A 17347-nucleotide genomic window follows, 5' to 3' on the forward strand; every position below is an offset into this window, starting at 1 on the left:
ACAAACTGTCGTGTCAGTTCTGCACATCTTGGCTGATTCAAGTGACTTCCATGATTCTTCAGCCAGTTACTAATTATTTTTCAAAGCAGAAGAGTGAGGAAGACTAGCTTATAAAGCAGATAAACCACCCCACCCTATGACAGGCACCACAGCTACACGAGAGCAAATCCAGGAACACCACGGTTATTTTGAACCAGTTGCAGCTTCTTCGCCTGAAGCTCTTTCTAATTTACAGAAGAAAAAGGACAACATCACATCTAACAAAAGGAAAACATTCGCTTGCCTGTAGTCATGATATCTGTATCTGGTTGTTGATTTGTAATTACCAGTGTATCCAACTTTTTAAGACCCTGCCGTCAAGATTTGAAGCCCCACTGTCCTTGAATGTATTGTACTTTATCTCCCATTTTTCATGCCTTGACAATGCCCAAGCTAAACAGAACTTTGCCTCAACACTGTTTGTTTCTTTTTTTCCTTAATGTGATCTACTTAATCATGGATATAATAAAAAAAAAATATAGACTTGCTACTAACAAAGAGTTCATGTCTACTCCAGATTACCTTTTTTTTTTTTAAAGAAACAGGCCTTTATTACTATTTCTCTCTTAGAAAATGAGTAAAATTTTTGATTCTTTCCAATACTTCAAGGTTCTATATAAAATTTATATTCTACCATGATTTGAAATGGTATTGAATTGACGCAGTAAGACATTAATACAAAGTAAATAAAACCCCAGCCTTGCTTGTAATTTGATTTTAGCATGTCTGATTCAGATAAAATTAAGGGACTTGCACAGGCTAATTAAAAAACTGTAAAAGGAAGCATGGACATTTAAGAAACTCTGAGTTTGGAAGCTACCACAAAGCTGGCACTATGTGGACGTTTCCAGTTGATACTTGTGACATTTAAATAAGGCTCAGAGTTGGTTTAGGGTTTTTGGATATTTTTTGTTTAAAGAAATATTCCTAGAGTCAGCCATTTTGTGAAAAAGCATCTCTACCGTTTAAAAACAGCCTTCTCCCTAATATAACCGAGATACTGCACACAGCAATTAAATATCCTCCACATTCTCTTCTGATAAGGTCATCTAACTTGCAGGTCATTTGGAATCATATCTATTGTCAATATAATTAATCTTTATCTCCCAGTTTTTATTACTTGACCATACCCGAGTTAAACAGAATTTTTCCTGAACAGTTTGTTTGTTTTCTCTATGTGGTCTACTTAATCATGGATATAATAAAAAAAAAACCATAACATAGAATTGCTACTAGCAAAGAGTTCATGTCTATCACCATAATTTAGGAAAAGTACAAGTTACTGTTATATGACCAAAGGGCTCCACTTCACATTGCTGATGTGAGACCATTATTTTAGTAAACCTGAAATGACAGAGAAGCGCTGGCACACGGGTTTACCTTTTTTAATCACACAAAATGAAAGAGTTTTTTAGATGGTGCTGCATTTCACCAGAGACAAACAACGAAGCACTTTCTTGTTTAGCTGATTTAATAAAGTGTTGGTTGTTGTTTTGTTTGTTTGTGTTTGAGCACTGTTCTTTGTTAATAAAACTATATTGATGGGATGAGAAGAGATTGAGAGAGCATAAACTGGAATCCTTGCAAACACAACAGAAAAGGAGTTAATCTAAGCATCATCCTGATGCTTGGACAGGCTGGACTATGACAATACACAGGGGACAATTACCATGGCTCAGCTGATAAGATGTAATTCACTAAGGTGCAATAATGCAATTTCTTTCAAATATGTGCACTGAACAGGAGTGTCAGGATTAGGTCACTGAGGTTACAGACACCCTGCCTTTCTTGGGGATGCGCTAGTATCTATTTTCTTTATGTTTATTCTTTGTTATGCAGTCTTCATCTTTATAGGGAAGCGTATTCTAAAAGCACTTCATAGATCGTAAGCCAAATCCTTCTTTCTAATTCAATGGCAAAACTCCCTCCGATATCAACAGTGAAATAACTGAACCCTAGATAAAAGCAATTGGTCGTTCAGCCGTAACTGAACTGCATCTGGGGTGGAACACAGCAGCTATTTTGCAGTTAACATTACTATTGCAGACTGATCAACGGATGGAAACGTACAACTGAAAGCACAGGGGAATTTTAGGTAGATGGAGAATAATCATACCGACTAAAATCTGGCAAACTCCCTGGAGGTAACACCGTTATTCATACGAAAAATGCACAAGATTGTTTACAATTGTTCAGGATCTCAATTACGTATGCCATCCAAAAGATATGTCCAACAGCTGACAGTGCTCTAATCTCATGCTACTGAATAAATAATGCTCCTATATGTTTTTTTTTTTTTTCTTCACTATTTAAGTGAACAAGGAACTATAAATACAAGGGCTGCATGGCTGGAGCTTTGTGATACAGGCTCAGCCTGCGTCACTTCAGGCTAGGCTGGAAACTGCCATAAGATCACACACACTTGTAGCACAGGTTTAGATAACGCCTGTATTTCAGGATGTAAAGATGAGCCCGTAGATCGGAACAGAGGACTTGGAAATTAGAGACAGTCCCCGTTCTCATTGTTTCAAGCTGTCAAGTATTTGAGATCAATACTTTGACTTTGGCATCTCATTTGTCAGTAACAGATCAATACAAAGGCACACCTTCTATTTCCATAAATATTATTGCTTAACTGTGCCAAAACAACACACAAATTCTATAACAGTATTTCAACCACACCTGTATTGCTCTGCTGCCAAATGCATGCTGGATTTCTACTAAAAAGAAGAAAACTTTTTTTACCTAAAAGGTTGAAACGACTATCAACGTTTGCTTTTCATCTCAGTGAGGTGGGGGAGGCAGGAAACCCAAGGTTGTCCCGTTAGAATTGCCAGTAGCAAGACATGCAGTTCATCACCACAGAATGTTTAGTTATACCAGAAATCAACCATTTTATCACGGTAGTGCTTAGAACTCAGGAACTGCCTTTTTACAGTCCAAAATTAAAGTTGCTTCTTTTAAAACCCTGGTCAACAACTTCAAAATCAGTAGAATTCCGATGTTTTCTCCAATGAGTTCAGACTTTACCAAGCGATAAATTGGATACTCAAATTAACAACTGAAGCGGTTAAACTTGGAGTATTTCATTCATTGTTTGTGATTAACTGGGCAGAAGCTACTGTTTCATAGGTCATTACTTAACATAAATACCTCTCTCCCAACAATGGCAAATTATTATTTTTCACCCAGTACTTCATTAACTTTTCTTTTTGTTGGATGAATGCACTTATGTTCCTAACAGCACTCAACTCTCACGTGGGACGAAGCAAAATGTATCTGGAAGAATTGCACTTTGTTTATCAAATGTCAGATTTCTAGGATTACTTTTTTCTTATGCATGAGAGGAACATAAAAATTAACATATTTAAGTATTGCAGCATTTACAGGCTAATACAGTTAATTATTTCCACAATATGAGCAACGCACTTGTTTTCACACAGCTGGAATATGCTAGAACTTTTCTAAATGTTAGAAAGTGTTTCCAATTCTACAACGGATCAGCCACTCTTTAATAACTTGCTACTAACTGCCCAACTTTTTAGAAATCGTTTTTTGCTGCCTCCTATTTTATAACCTTTTCATGTTCCAATCACACAATCCATGATGTAATATATTAAACATAACACAATAGCACTGGCAGTTTTGTATTTGAAATCGGTGATAACTAATCAAGCAAAAACTCCTTTTTTAATATGAAATGAAATCTGTTGTGTTTTGCTTCTGAATCACAGGCTACTACCGTATATTTATAAACTTCAGCAGAAGTCATAAGAATATCGTAATACAAATAACCTTCCTATCAAATAATGGGTAATTATAAAATTATTTTTTATTTACAGAAATCTTTTTTATTACACTGTTCTGTGACTTAAATAAAAGCCAAACAAACATAAAATGTTTGTAATGAGCTGATTCGCTGAAGTCAAACTTAATATACTCCTGTATATTCCCTGAAATAACTATGTTGTTACTCAGGACTTAATACTGCATTTTCAAACAGAAAAATCTGAACAGATAATTCTGACCTCATGAAATGCTCAGAAGTTAGCAGATGAGTATATTTTGCAGAATAAACCCCGTATCCTTAAGACACTCTCTGTTCAGTAAATATATTCATTAACATGACATGCAAATGTTTAAAAGTTTGACGGGCCATTATTAGCAGTCTGAAATTCGTAAGCAATATATGAATTAATTGTTTAATCATACTGAGTTGCCCGTGGCACCGAGAAAAAGAAAAGCTAAATGTCAGTATTTCAAACTGTCAGTTGAAATAAGTCCCAGATGTTAAAACATTAAGCAACCTAAAAATCAATTAACTGCGTTTTAAACAAAATCTTTTCCAAGGCAAGCTTTAATCTAGTGACTCAATCTTCCCCTTGCCCTCCCTGGCACAATTCAACATGGAAATCGCCCCTATTTAATATGTGCAGAGACTGAACTCAGCAAATAGTATGTAGAACTGATGTAAAGATTCGTGTCTTCTGCCATCAGAACTTGCTGGTTTTGATTAAGATTTTAATGGTTTTAAAGACAAAATAAAACAATATCTATCAAGTAAAAATGTCAAGTTACATTTTGCTTTAAGAAAACAAGTGCCATTTCTCATTGTGCAGAATTCTAAAATGGAAGAAAGCTTGAGTTGTTATTATTTTGCATAAAACCAGTGAAAAATAGTTGTTTTATAAAAGAACTTAAGCTAATACAGCCTGCCTACTTTCTACAAACATAAAGGGTAGTGCCAAATCCAAACAGGACTTTTTAAAGAAATTTTATGAAACTCAGTTTAAGAATAAGCAAATTTACATTACAAATATCTGCCATTGTCTTCAGTACAACACTGATTACAACAGTTGTTGTTTTTAATGAACAAATTCTACAGAATATAGAAAGACTTAGCCCCAGAAAATGTCAAGAAATATCAGAGGAGAGATTAACAGCTCAGGGACATTCACATTTAAAAAGGGAAGAAATTACATACCCCTCTCCACCAATTCTTGTTATCTTTAGACGAAAATCAACAGAGTTCAGGCTGGGTGGCTTCCATTTCAAAATATCATCACATCGACCAGGCTTGTATTTCTGAAGAAAATTAAAAAGCAGTTTAATTATGCTTATTGGTTTTCACTGGTTTTAAAAGTAAGAATTCAGCATTTCAGACTATATTAGCTGTCTCTAATGAATTACAATACTTAGTGACTGAAACAATGAATTCCATTACCAGGGAGGTAGTTGCGCTTCACTACTTTATTTGCTGCTCCCTTTTAAAACCGCTCAGCACCGGAGCCAAGCCATTGCATATAATAAAAAGCTGAGAATGGAAATAAAAATTAGCATACTTCATTATCTCTCTCTAGCTGAAGGAAAATTTCAAGAGAGAAAATAAGACAGCACAGTAACAAATGAAAACACTGACAGGACGTACATAAAAGCTACGTTTAGGATAATCTCAACATTTTTTAACAATTTTATGAACGCTATTTTTGTTACCCATGCTGTTGGCTGACACCACATGAAAAAGCCAGCAGTCGCCATACTGCCGACTACCAGAAAGGCCCATCAGAAACATGTTCTTTAGTACCAATGGAATTTAAGTTACGTAAAGATTAAAGTACATCATGACATACAGGAACATCAAGAAGGGAACATCTGTTGCTTAAGAGAAAGGGTACACACTTGAACCAAAAGTTGCAAAGAGCAATTTTCTCTTAAATTAGAGCTTTGGTTTCTCGTGGTCTCCTCTATCGTCCGCTTTGCTTTACTCAGCTATCAATTGGTTCATCCTCAGCTAATAGCGAGGGCCGCCCTGCTAACCCCTTCCTTACTAGAGCGTCTTTCATGGCAATGGAGAAAATCAGAATTAACATGAATAGAACGAAACCAAAAGAATAATTTGCAGATGCACAAAATGAGAATTTTTAGTTGTTAGATACTTATTAATCCACAATGAGAAAATTTATGCAATTCTACCTAAAAAACCACCAAGAATGACCAGTGTTTCTCGTAACACAGCGATCACCAGCATCACATTGCCCCCGTGCTGTGTTAAATATTTGCAAAATGCAAAATTTAGTCATGATAAACCTAACAGTTCTAGATACAAAGTGACAAAAGCAGATGAAGAACTTTGTTTTCTGATCTAAGAATGGAAAGTCATTCTTTCCAAAATAAATGCAGCATATGTTGCTTATCATTTCTTGATGAAAAGGTATTGTTTAAGCAATTTACGAAAACCAGAAAATGTTTCAGCAGTAAAGAAATATTCCTTTAGTTGCCACCATCCTGCTCTTCCTTCCCTCCTTCCTCTCGCTCTTTTCCATTCGCCAGAAATATCTTAAAATTCCAACGATCTCATCTTTAGATTCTTACAGCAATTAAATTTATCTTGCTCCTTACTTTTTTCCTCTACTTTCCCAAACTAAAAATCTGCTATCACGCAGTATGGTGTTAAAAACATTTAAGGATTCCATACATACTAACTGATATTAAATAGATAGAACAGAATATAAAAAATATGATGCTCAGTAAAGCATTTAAGCTTTCCAGATCATTTTTATTTATACTTTTTTAATATATGGATTATGTATTTAAATGTATTTTGAAGTATTTACATTCAATCTTACAGAAAGTGTTTATTATTTTAATACATATAGATGATATAATATTTATATATTTAATATATATTTAATCGGTTGTGTGCATCGAGCATGAGAATTACAATAAAGGCAGATGGCACTGAAATCTCTTTTTCAGTTAACTTTGCCTGCCATTTTCTTGTACTTATATGTCATATCGAGAGAACATGGAATTCAATTCTACATAACTTTTATTAATAAAATATGTCCCAGGAATAACAGGACCAAATGCAGTGTTTGCAAAGACATTATTTGTTGCTCTGACTCATCTGAAGTTTCTAATTTGGCCAAAGACAATTATACTACTGGGTATTTATTACTTAGGTCAAATAAGAGCTATGGCGAACACTTCCCTTTGTGACAAATTTCTCCAGAGAGAATTTAATTTATGAAACAACTGCTACAGGTATGAAGGAACACATGGTAGAGCTGAGTAGCTGAATTTGTTGGAACAGGTATGGATTTTGCTGTATGGAACAGAAGATTCATCTTACCAGTTGCTCTTTGGTCTTTTAGCATGACTAAAAACCATTCCATAAAAGTGACATTTGTCAATCACACATAAACCTTAAAATCTTGCATTGAGCCTCTGTTTAGCGTGGCTTCTAATTTATTGACTTGCAATAATCTTCTGAGCAAGATTACTGGAGTGTTTACAATGATGGATTTATGAATGTGTACTCAAGTAATCAATTTCTTTTTCAGCAGTAGGTCATATTTTAAGACCTTATGAGCTATTATGACCAGACTCAGTCTAACTGACTTTAGAAAAGAATCTCAGCTTCTTTAATATATGGCTCCAAACAATACTTTTACATATTATTCCTTTAAAGAGAAGATAAAGAGAGGCTAATAGTCCTCAAGACAGAGGATATTGTCTCTTTTGTACAGAAATACCAGTCTCAGTCAAAAACATCCCGTATTTTGTGTCTAAGAGGTAAATTTGGACTGCTTCTGCATTCATGAGTACTAAATATTTCCTCCCAACCACAAACAGGAGCCTTCCTTTCTGGGCAAACGATAACAGGATTGAAACATACCCGATCTTGAAAACTAAAGAACAAGATTTCTGGGAAAATCCAATGTGAGAAAATTCAAAGGCCTTTAAGGGAGGACCAAAGGCTTCTTTTCAGGATTGCAGACTCTGTCCTATTTCTATTTACTTTTGCCTGGAACATAAACCTTGAAAATGCTAGACGCTCCTTTAGGAAATGAATTCTTATTGACATGAAAAGAATGGATCAACCTCTCTGAGTCACGGCACTGAAATTCAGAGGAAGAGCTGTATCTGATCTACAGAACAACCTAAGAATGGCCTCCCAAGAGCTCTCGCGTCCTGGCTCTGACAACGGCCAAAAGCATGTGTTCAGGGAAGGTGAAAAACAGGGCAATCATATATGATATTTTCTACCACTGCTCTCTCAGAGACTATCCATTTCCAAGCTCAGAGACTTCCAGATGTGGATGTGATTCAAATGTGATTCCTACATATTTAGTGATTCTCTGCACGAGCTCACCTACTTCCCCAGTAAGACCCAGTAAACCTCCACCGGCTGTACCAGCCCCCAGCAGCGTTTCACACACAGCCCAACTACACAGCAAGAAAAAACATCACCTTTTGTTTATCTTGAACCAGCTTCTGTTGGTTCCAAAGACTTGCTCTCCCGAGGGCTCATATTAGGAGAGATGCTGAACAATCAAACCCCATTGCTTCCATGCCACTCATAACTTCAAACGCTTCCGTACACGTGGAAATACGCTCAACTCAGACGCTATCAATTTACATGTACAAATTTTTTCTTCACATACATTACTCTACATTTATCTACACAGACGTGTATGTGCTGTTTTATCCTTCAGCCACTTAATCCTTGTAAGTGCTTACTATAATTCTCCACATTTAGCACCAGCCCTTGTTCATCCAGCAAGAAAATGTCACTTTATGGTTCATCCCGTTTTTCAACTTGCTTATAGGCAGTACAGGTGACTCTCCTCCCTGGTGAGGACCTACCAGTGTCCCATCCCCTCACTCCTACTTTTTAACCAACTACTTATCTGTGCAAGAACCTATTCTTTTAAGTCTCACATCTGCTTTAGTTACTTCAAGAGCTTTTTGTTAGAAAAAGACTTTGACAGAGGCTTTCTGGAAGCCTTAGGGGGGAATACCCTCACTCAAATGATTCTGATCTCTTAGCTAAAGAGGCACAACCTTCCTTTCAAAAGGCAATTTTGTGTAATTTTCCACAGCGATATAATGTTTACCCCAATATCAATTACTATATTCCTTATTACAGTCTCTACTCCTTTGTCCAGTACAGACATCAAGTCCACAGGCCTCACTTCTTCCCTGATCTTCCACAACACCTGCCCACACCCTCAGTATTTTTAAATGGCATTGCATTTTCTACCCTCACACGCGTAGGCACCAATGTATATATTCCACGTAGGATCTACTACAGGATTTTTTTCAAACTCTTTTTTCCAAGACTGACAAGTTACATCCTCCTAAAAGTCAGTAAGAAACCACCTTCACAACAGACAGGAACAACTATTCCGAGATCAGTAATGAAAAGCAATGTTTTGACAGGATATATCTGCATACCTGTAATTGCACTGCTGGATCCACAATTTTGACTCAAGCTTAATTATAAAATTAATTGGCTGGCTTGCTTGAAGGGGAATGGGGGAGGATTTGCTCTTTACAATGGAGTTATCTCTCTTGCCTTTACCTCTAGAACCAGCACAGTGTGAAACAAACCTCAGTTAAACTTTTCGTCCCATTAATAAAAACTGAGGAAAAATTCTCTCTACCACACTTCAAGTCAGCCAAAGAGAATTTGCCTAGAAAGCAATGGCAATAAAAATACACTTTTAACACTTAGTTAAAATACACTTGGTTTTGACCATTGTCAAATAACGACATTCCCACTTCACAACAGAGTTGTTAACACCGAGCACCTGGTAAAAGGTAACGGGTAATTTACCTGTATTTTTCTTAAACAGTTAGAAAGGCTTAGATAAGCAATCAGACTTCAAAGCTCCTACCACAACAAGTTATACAGCCCCCAGACTTCTCCTGTTACCACAAAAGCCAGAAATTCACAAGAATTTAGCTTCCAGTGAGAATTCAACCCAAGGCCATGTTAATAATCCCCAAGGAGACTCATTTTTGTAACGGGTGAGCCCATACGCACGATACAGCAGTAGTAAGTTCTTGAGTTTGAATGTTAAGTGCTAAATCAATTTCTTTAAATATGAGCTGGAGCCAAACAAGAATTCTGCTTGTTAAGTATGTGAAAACTTCACCTTAGATGAATCATTGCATACTGCAGACCTGTTCTGTCTGAAGTTATTCTACATTCTAATTCCAAAACAAAATGTGAAGCAATCTGTCTGAGATCAAACTACTCCCTGGCATTTTAAATATAGCATTCATAGCAATGATATCCTCCCCACCACCTCCCGACAAATATGGATGTACATGACTACCGCTAAATCATATCAGGCCCCGTATCGTCTAAAATACAAAGTTCATGCTTCAGCCTGAAATCTTTCAACCTGGTCTAACCGCAGTAATTAGAACTCCACACCAAAAATATATATTGACAAATCAGAAACTATCTCAAGTAGGTTTAAAGGATTGGACTAAGATGACCTCCCAAAGTCCATTCCAACCTGAATTATTCTATAAAATTGTAATCTCTCTTTGGGTGCTTGGTCTTTTAGCAGCCGTACTGGGTGCACTTACACTAGCATTTCTGTTTGCAGAAGTAATGTACTTTAAAAGCAAATCGCCCAGTTGTTCCTACTTAGTACGTGTTAGCTGAGATAGCTGCTCAGATCTGGTGCACGCAAATTGGACTCCATTTACATAAAACCAAACTGGACGTTTCACTTCAGGGACACACCTGATGCAGGTCTCCCCCCAGTACGGACACTGGAGTCCGAGGCAAAGGCTGTACCACTGCAACGCTCCCTCGTACCTACCTAGCACAGATGAATCCGAGCTGTGAAGATATCCTACAACATCCTGAAATGCCAGTTTAGAAAAACAATGGTGTCAGCGCTTTCACCTATGAACCTCCAGCCCTCGAGGCTTTACAACTCTGCTACTCACTCAGCATCTACCCAATATTTCTTCTATCTTTGTTGTATTACTATTATCATTGAAAACATCCTACTTCTTGTGGTCATTGTCTTCTGGCAGAACCCCAGCCCCTTTTTTTTCCATCATTCCTTTCTTTTTCACAACGTTCCATTCCAGTCAGGCCTTCTCCCAATAGCAGTGTCAACCACCTCAGTCTCTCAGAAGACTGAGCTTGGCCAGTTGGTACTTGTCAGCTTGTGCTAGCGGACCAAGAACTCCTCCAACAGCAGAATAACTGGCAGAATCAAGAAGTTACTAACCCCAGGAGTGCTGCAGTTTACAAGAGCAGTATCAACCAGTATCACCCTAGCTCAAGAGGATGAAGGATGAAGGCCAGGGACAACAGATATGTCAGAAGTAGCATGGCAAATGTACCCCTGTTATGGAGATCTTGAACTTCAGGCCAGAGCACAATAATGAACCTAAAACTCAGGTGCACATCCAACACGCTGGGATGCAGAATCATCACAGGCCAACAGAAAGCACATACTTTAGCATCTGTCTTAGGATGCTGAATCATATCAATTCCTAACCTCATATTCACGTGGGTCCACTCAAGGGTGGGGGGTTTTGTTAGATCCTGGTGGGCCATTTTAGACTGCGGGGCAAACGGATGGGTTGCTGGTCATGTTGAACCTGACCCCCTGCCCTGTCCCAAAAGTGCTAAATCTAGTTGTCCTCTTCCACCATAGTTGCCCATAAAGGGGGCAACTCTTTGTTCCTCTCCCTTCAGGTCAACAGAAAGGCTGGCCCTCAGAGAACAAAGTTCTTCTCTCAACTTTTGCTGACACATTTCTTGTTAGGTGTGGATACTCCTCACACACAAGTTTTGGGTTTGCCTAAAGCCGTGTGTCTTCTCAGCATCTGCATTCAATGGGTGGTTCAGCAGAAAGCTGAAAGCCTGGGCAACGGGGATGGTAGTGGCCCATAATGAGGATGAAATTTCACTCCAAACAGCTGCTTTCACATAGGATAGACTTTGCTGCTTACTATTTTGTAGGAGGAAGAGTGGGGTTAGTTTCTGGGACTGCATTCTGGGCAGGCAGTCTGGGCTGTGGGGTGGTGTTGACTCACCATGAAGACACCCACCTGAAAGACTGAGTAACTTCAGCCCGATGTCTAGACAAAACAAATGGTTCGTTTCTCCTAGCGACTGAAAAGTAAGAGGTGGTGGGATGACCAAGAAAGAAGTTCATGCCTCATCAAGAGGAGGAAGAGAAAGTTTCTTTGACAAGGATGCTTTACCATCCTAGAAAGCCTCACCAGCCAGCTCTACCTCCCTAACCCTTATTAAATACCATCCTCCTGAAGTGCAGCAGCAGCGAACACAGGCCACCTTCCATTTCCCTTCCTCCACCTCTTCCCTCTCTCCTTCCACCGCCAAATGACAGGAAGCCAGCAAATAACCCAGCTCTTTCCTTACTCGCGAACAACACAGTGCTGCTACTTGTCTGCTATAATTTCCCATCAGTAAAAACTGGTCAGATCTAGCCCTGCAAGGTAAGCAGAGGGCTGCTAAGCTGGTGGCCGCAGGCACACACCAATTCAGAAAGAAGGCTGGAAAAAAAAAAGGGCACAGAAGGTTCCGGGAAGATTTGTGTGAGTAACCATGCTGGCCCAAGAGGTCTGGCAGGTGAGGTACCACTGAGGAGCGAGGGCAGTGGGGTAGAAGGAATGGGGTTAACCAAGACAGCTACTGGGAATCTACTGGAGTTCTTTTAAATCAAATTTGCCGTATTGTAATTTACATTAGCATTTAACCACTATATATTGCAATTAAGTATGCTTGAACATGAAATATAAATATTAAATATAAATCTTTACATCTCTAATAATTTTAAATTACAAAGAAGTTACCTTGCTATTTCATATTTTAACACCAAGAAGAAATTTCTGTCATTACATAAAAGATACCCTGATATGTAGTTAGACTAATTTAGCAGGATGAAGACACTAAAAGCATTTAAAAAGACATCCTAGAATGCTTCAGGTTCACAAACAGTAAGAAATATTTGTTCTGTTGTAAAATCCATGCATTTCCATTACCAATATTCTTCCGTGTTTTAATTAAATTGCTTGCAAGCAACTTTGCACGCAAGATGATGCTTTCATTTGAAAGGAGAAAGTTAACTACTGCAAATCTATAATAACAACAAATCTGCTCCTCTTTCCCACTCCAAACAATGGTTAAATGCTTTCTCTGAAGAGCTCTACTTAATTCTAAGGCCTCTTAATATCCATAGGGCAGCTGCTGCCCTACCCAATTTAATAGTTTGCATTCAGCTGTGTAAACATAAAGACAGAATGATTACCCAAAACGTGTTTTTATTTTCTTGCACTACAGACCCTGGATCATTCTAAAGAACCAAAAAGGATCAATTATAATAAATCATTTCAGGCTAGAGCTTATAGAGAGATGAGCCGAAGAAACAGAAGTTGCTAACGTTGTTGACAGGTGATGTGAATAAGTCACATTAACGGACCAAGTAACACCAAGATGAAAGGCAACCATTGACTCAATTGTATATTCATAGATATTTAAAACTGGAAACTATTACTGGGCTCATTGAGTCAGCTCTGTTGCATATAGGACAGAGAAACTTGACAAAGAATGTTTATATCAAGCTTATAATTCCTATTCAAATTACAGCATAACTTTATGAAGATATCAAACGATGAAAGAAATCACAACATATATCCAGGGACGTTACCGTGGCCATTTATTACACTTGTGCTTAAAAATGTATGCTTATTTCTACACTAAATCTTGCTAATGCCTTAGTTCAGACTGAAGACCAGCTCTCCATGTAATTACTTCCCTTTTTTAAGATAAAATGACTGAGTCTCACTGCATGGGTAATTTTCCAGTTGGCTAATGTACACATCTTCATAGTGTAATTTCACAAAAGCCTTTAGAAGAGTAGGCAACAGAACTGAACCTACTATTCCAATAATCTTTTCAATGCTTATTTATACAGCGGTACACAAAAGAAAGTGTACACGTACTTTGTATTTTTTTGCATTGCATTGAAAGGTGTTGATAACTAGCTGAAATAATTCTTTCACACCTTTATCTGGGACTTTATACGCTTGCTCCTGGATATACAGCCCACATTTGGCCATATTCAAGCACCATCACAAAACCAAATGATCAAGGTTAGCCTACATGACTGATCTTTTGGGAAAATAGAGGAGTTTGCTGAAAAAGTTAGAAATAATAACAACATGACCATAAACACAGACACATAAAAAAAAAATTCCAAACCCTATCATTAAAACTTTTCATTGTAACATACTTACATACTTATCTGTCACAAGAAAAAGAAGAAAAAATACCCAAGCACAAGACATTATATTCTAGTTGAGGAAGTGAGTTATCTCACCAGCAGTTAATCTGTAACTCTTAGCTACTTAAAGTATTCTGTTTTCTGTCCCTTCTACCTTCCCTTTTCTCAAAAGCGCCCACACAAACAACTTACATTCTCCCCATATTCCCCACAGACCATTCACTGCAATACCCCCTGTTATTCCCCAGGTATTCTATTTTCTTTGCCTGGTAAAAAGCCAGACAAAACGGAATGTGGCACCAGAATTGTCTTGGTCATTGATGGGTAAATATGATTAATGCTTGTTCTTGTTGTATATTGAAGAGGACACTGAGAACTGGAAGAGAGAGAGAGTTGAGACAATTAATTTGGATTTCTAGAATGTCGTTTACAAAAAAAAAAAAAAAAAAGCAACTTATGTTTTTGACCGCATAGGAAAAATTATTTATACGCAGGTCTTTCAACTGGTCATGAAACTGTATTAAGCCATTGAATTGAATGTTTAAGTGCTCATTATTTCTGAAGGTTGAGAAACGATGAGATGCTAAAGCTGAAGCATAAACAATATTGGCTGATCAAGTTTGGAAAGTATGAAGAATTCGGAAGCATCTTAGAAGTTTCTATCAACGAATGCAACAGATGGAACTTTGATAAATGCAGGTCAACAAGGGAAAGATGTTTTGCATTTAACTTGACTGTAGAGATTCCACTAAGAAAAGGTGCTTTAATGAAATCTCTTCAACAGCACTCAGTGTCTCAAAGATGATTAGAATTCCTTTATTCTTTAGAAAAACAAATCCAATGTACCCAGTACTCTTTCTTGTAGATGTTTGACAATTTTTGTATAAAACTCTTGAAATTTTAAAGCAGGCGGGTTTTTTATAAATAGGAGTCAACTGTCCCTATATTTATAAAGGAAAGAGAGGGAGATGTGATTTGTAAGTACTCCTAAAAGCCATCAGGCTAAGAGAAACTCCCAGATAAACACCAGCACTTTCCAAACACCTGTCATTTTTGAAAGGCCTTTTCATGGTTGAGAGAAAACAGAAGAATCTAAACACTGAATGGAAAATATGCAAGAACTCAAAATGGCTGCAAAATTTGTATCACCCCAAAACATGATCCAAACACTTCACACACCTTGTATCAAGTCCTTCACCCGGCACAACCTGTGTCCAACTACAGACAGAAGCCCATTACACCCTGTGTCTTTAAAAGATGACGACCAAAAACGACCAAAAAAGCAAATGCCTTCCTTTCAAAAAAACCTCTTTTAACTAAAAATAAAAGAAAATAATAAGTGCTGCTTTTAATGCTTAGTGTTCTAATTACTGATTCAAACCACCTGAACAATCAAAGAGCTGCGGTCCTCACCAAACGTCAACCTTTTTGCTGGGTTCAGTAATTTGATCAGAATATAGAGACATCCTGATGCTCAATAAATATTTGATCAGCTTGAAAATAAGGTCATTAATGAATCCCAAACATGATACATTGTACTGCTGTGACACCATAGAAAAAAAAATTGTAAACAATAACTTTTAAAGCTCATATAAGACGGGGAAAGACAAGTTCCTTGGCTAAGCTTAAATCATGTAGTGTCCACAACTAAGCCAAAAAGATGATAGAGAGAACTCCCAGTAACAAAGTTTTAAATAACGCATTACTTGACAGTGAAGTCACCACACCATGCTGCTTCAGCTCCATGGAGTCCTTGAGTACTGGGTGCAGTTCTGGGCCCCATAGTTTGAGAAGGATATGAAGGTCTTTGGATGCGTCCAGAGGAAGGCAACAAAGATGATGAAAGGCCTGGAAGGCATGTCCTATGAGGAGCAGCTAAGGACTTTGGGCTGGTCTAGCTTGGAGAAAAGGAGGCTGAGGGGTGACCTCATGGGTCTCTACAGCTTCCTGAAGAGGGGACATGGAGAGGGAGGTGCTGAGCTCCATGCCCCAAGTCTGGCAGTGTTTAAGCAGCATTTGGACAATGCCCTTAATAACCTGCTTTAATTTTTGGTCAGCCCTGAAGCGGTCACACAGTTGGAAGTAGATGATCACTGGAGGTCCCTTCCATATTCTTGTCTAGTCTAGTCTACTCAAGCACATTTGTGTCTATTCCTCTATTCCTACATTTTAAAAAGCAAAATAAAGAAAAATTAAAATTAACGTGTTCTGAAACACAATAACTTCGGTGTATTCTTGACTTTTTTTCCTTTAGAGAGTTAAAATACTAAGTAGGAATGATACTTTTAAATAAATTAGTACTGGTGAGCCAGAAGCAGCAGTTTTTATTGTGAAAATGTTATTGTACCGCACTTTGTCTCTTATGAAAATGTGACTTGAAGCTATATGAAGTAGAAAGAAAATGGTCATAATCAAAATGACTTCTGAAAGATTAAGCTTAACTTCCATAGCAGACTGAAAAGCAAAACACGCTACTAATATGCACTGCTTTAAATAGTGTTAGATTATGTTTCATACTAAGGATTTTAGCATTTGAATGCAAATCAGGTTTAGAAGGTTAACCTGTATGCAGAAATTAATCTGTTACTATTTTAACAGATATTTTTCAATTGCCTTTTCCAAAGGTGCCTATGGACTTCAAGTTAATGCAATATTTATATTGGACTACTTTGGTAATTATTGAGCTAAATGTCTTTCACTCTTGCGCTTTAATTTAGCTTCATACCTCCAGCTTCATTAAACATCTTGTTTCACAACTACACTAATAGCTTTTCTCAGTATTCCATTAAGCGAGGAGAAAAATATGAGGAAATTTTATTCATAACTAATGTCATTTACATATTAATCCTATTAATATTTGATAAATAAAGTTCAGTTCACAGCCAAAAATCCGTGTTTATAGCAATCAGAATGTAGCAGCCACAAAATTACTCATTGCTCTTTTCCTGCTCCCCATTTCCCCCAGAACATTACTGTAAGTGCCAGAAACCTATTCTCCATCACTTCTGTTTCTATTGGTCCTTTCATTTAATATTATGACCTGGGACTAGAAACTCCAACATTTGGACTGAAGCAAAAAGGAAAAAATAAATGGCTTCAAAGAGTTGGCAAATATATATAAATGGTCCACAATGGACCACAAATGGTCCACAATGGTCCACAAAGGGGTGTTTGCCTTTGATTCTAAATTCTACTTTTGGCAAATTAAGGTATCTGTTGAAAAGCTACATAGTCTT

At 37.4% G+C, this 17347-nt stretch overlaps 1 protein-coding gene across 2 annotated transcripts in view; it reads right to left on the reverse strand.

Annotated features, from left to right (window-relative positions):
• Window positions 1-17347, reverse strand: part of RNGTT (RNA guanylyltransferase and 5'-phosphatase) — a 174316-nt gene that overhangs the window by 56410 nt on the left and 100559 nt on the right. For both annotated transcript variants that reach the window (XM_074150422.1, XM_074150423.1), the window contains one exon: window positions 5024-5124. In XM_074150422.1, coding sequence (XP_074006523.1) covers window positions 5024-5124 — 101 coding nt within the window. The remainder of the gene's footprint in view (window positions 1-5023; window positions 5125-17347) is intronic.

This window comes from Numenius arquata, chromosome 7 (assembly GCF_964106895.1).
Source record: "Numenius arquata chromosome 7, bNumArq3.hap1.1, whole genome shotgun sequence".
Taxonomy (NCBI): domain Eukaryota; kingdom Metazoa; phylum Chordata; class Aves; order Charadriiformes; family Scolopacidae; genus Numenius; species Numenius arquata.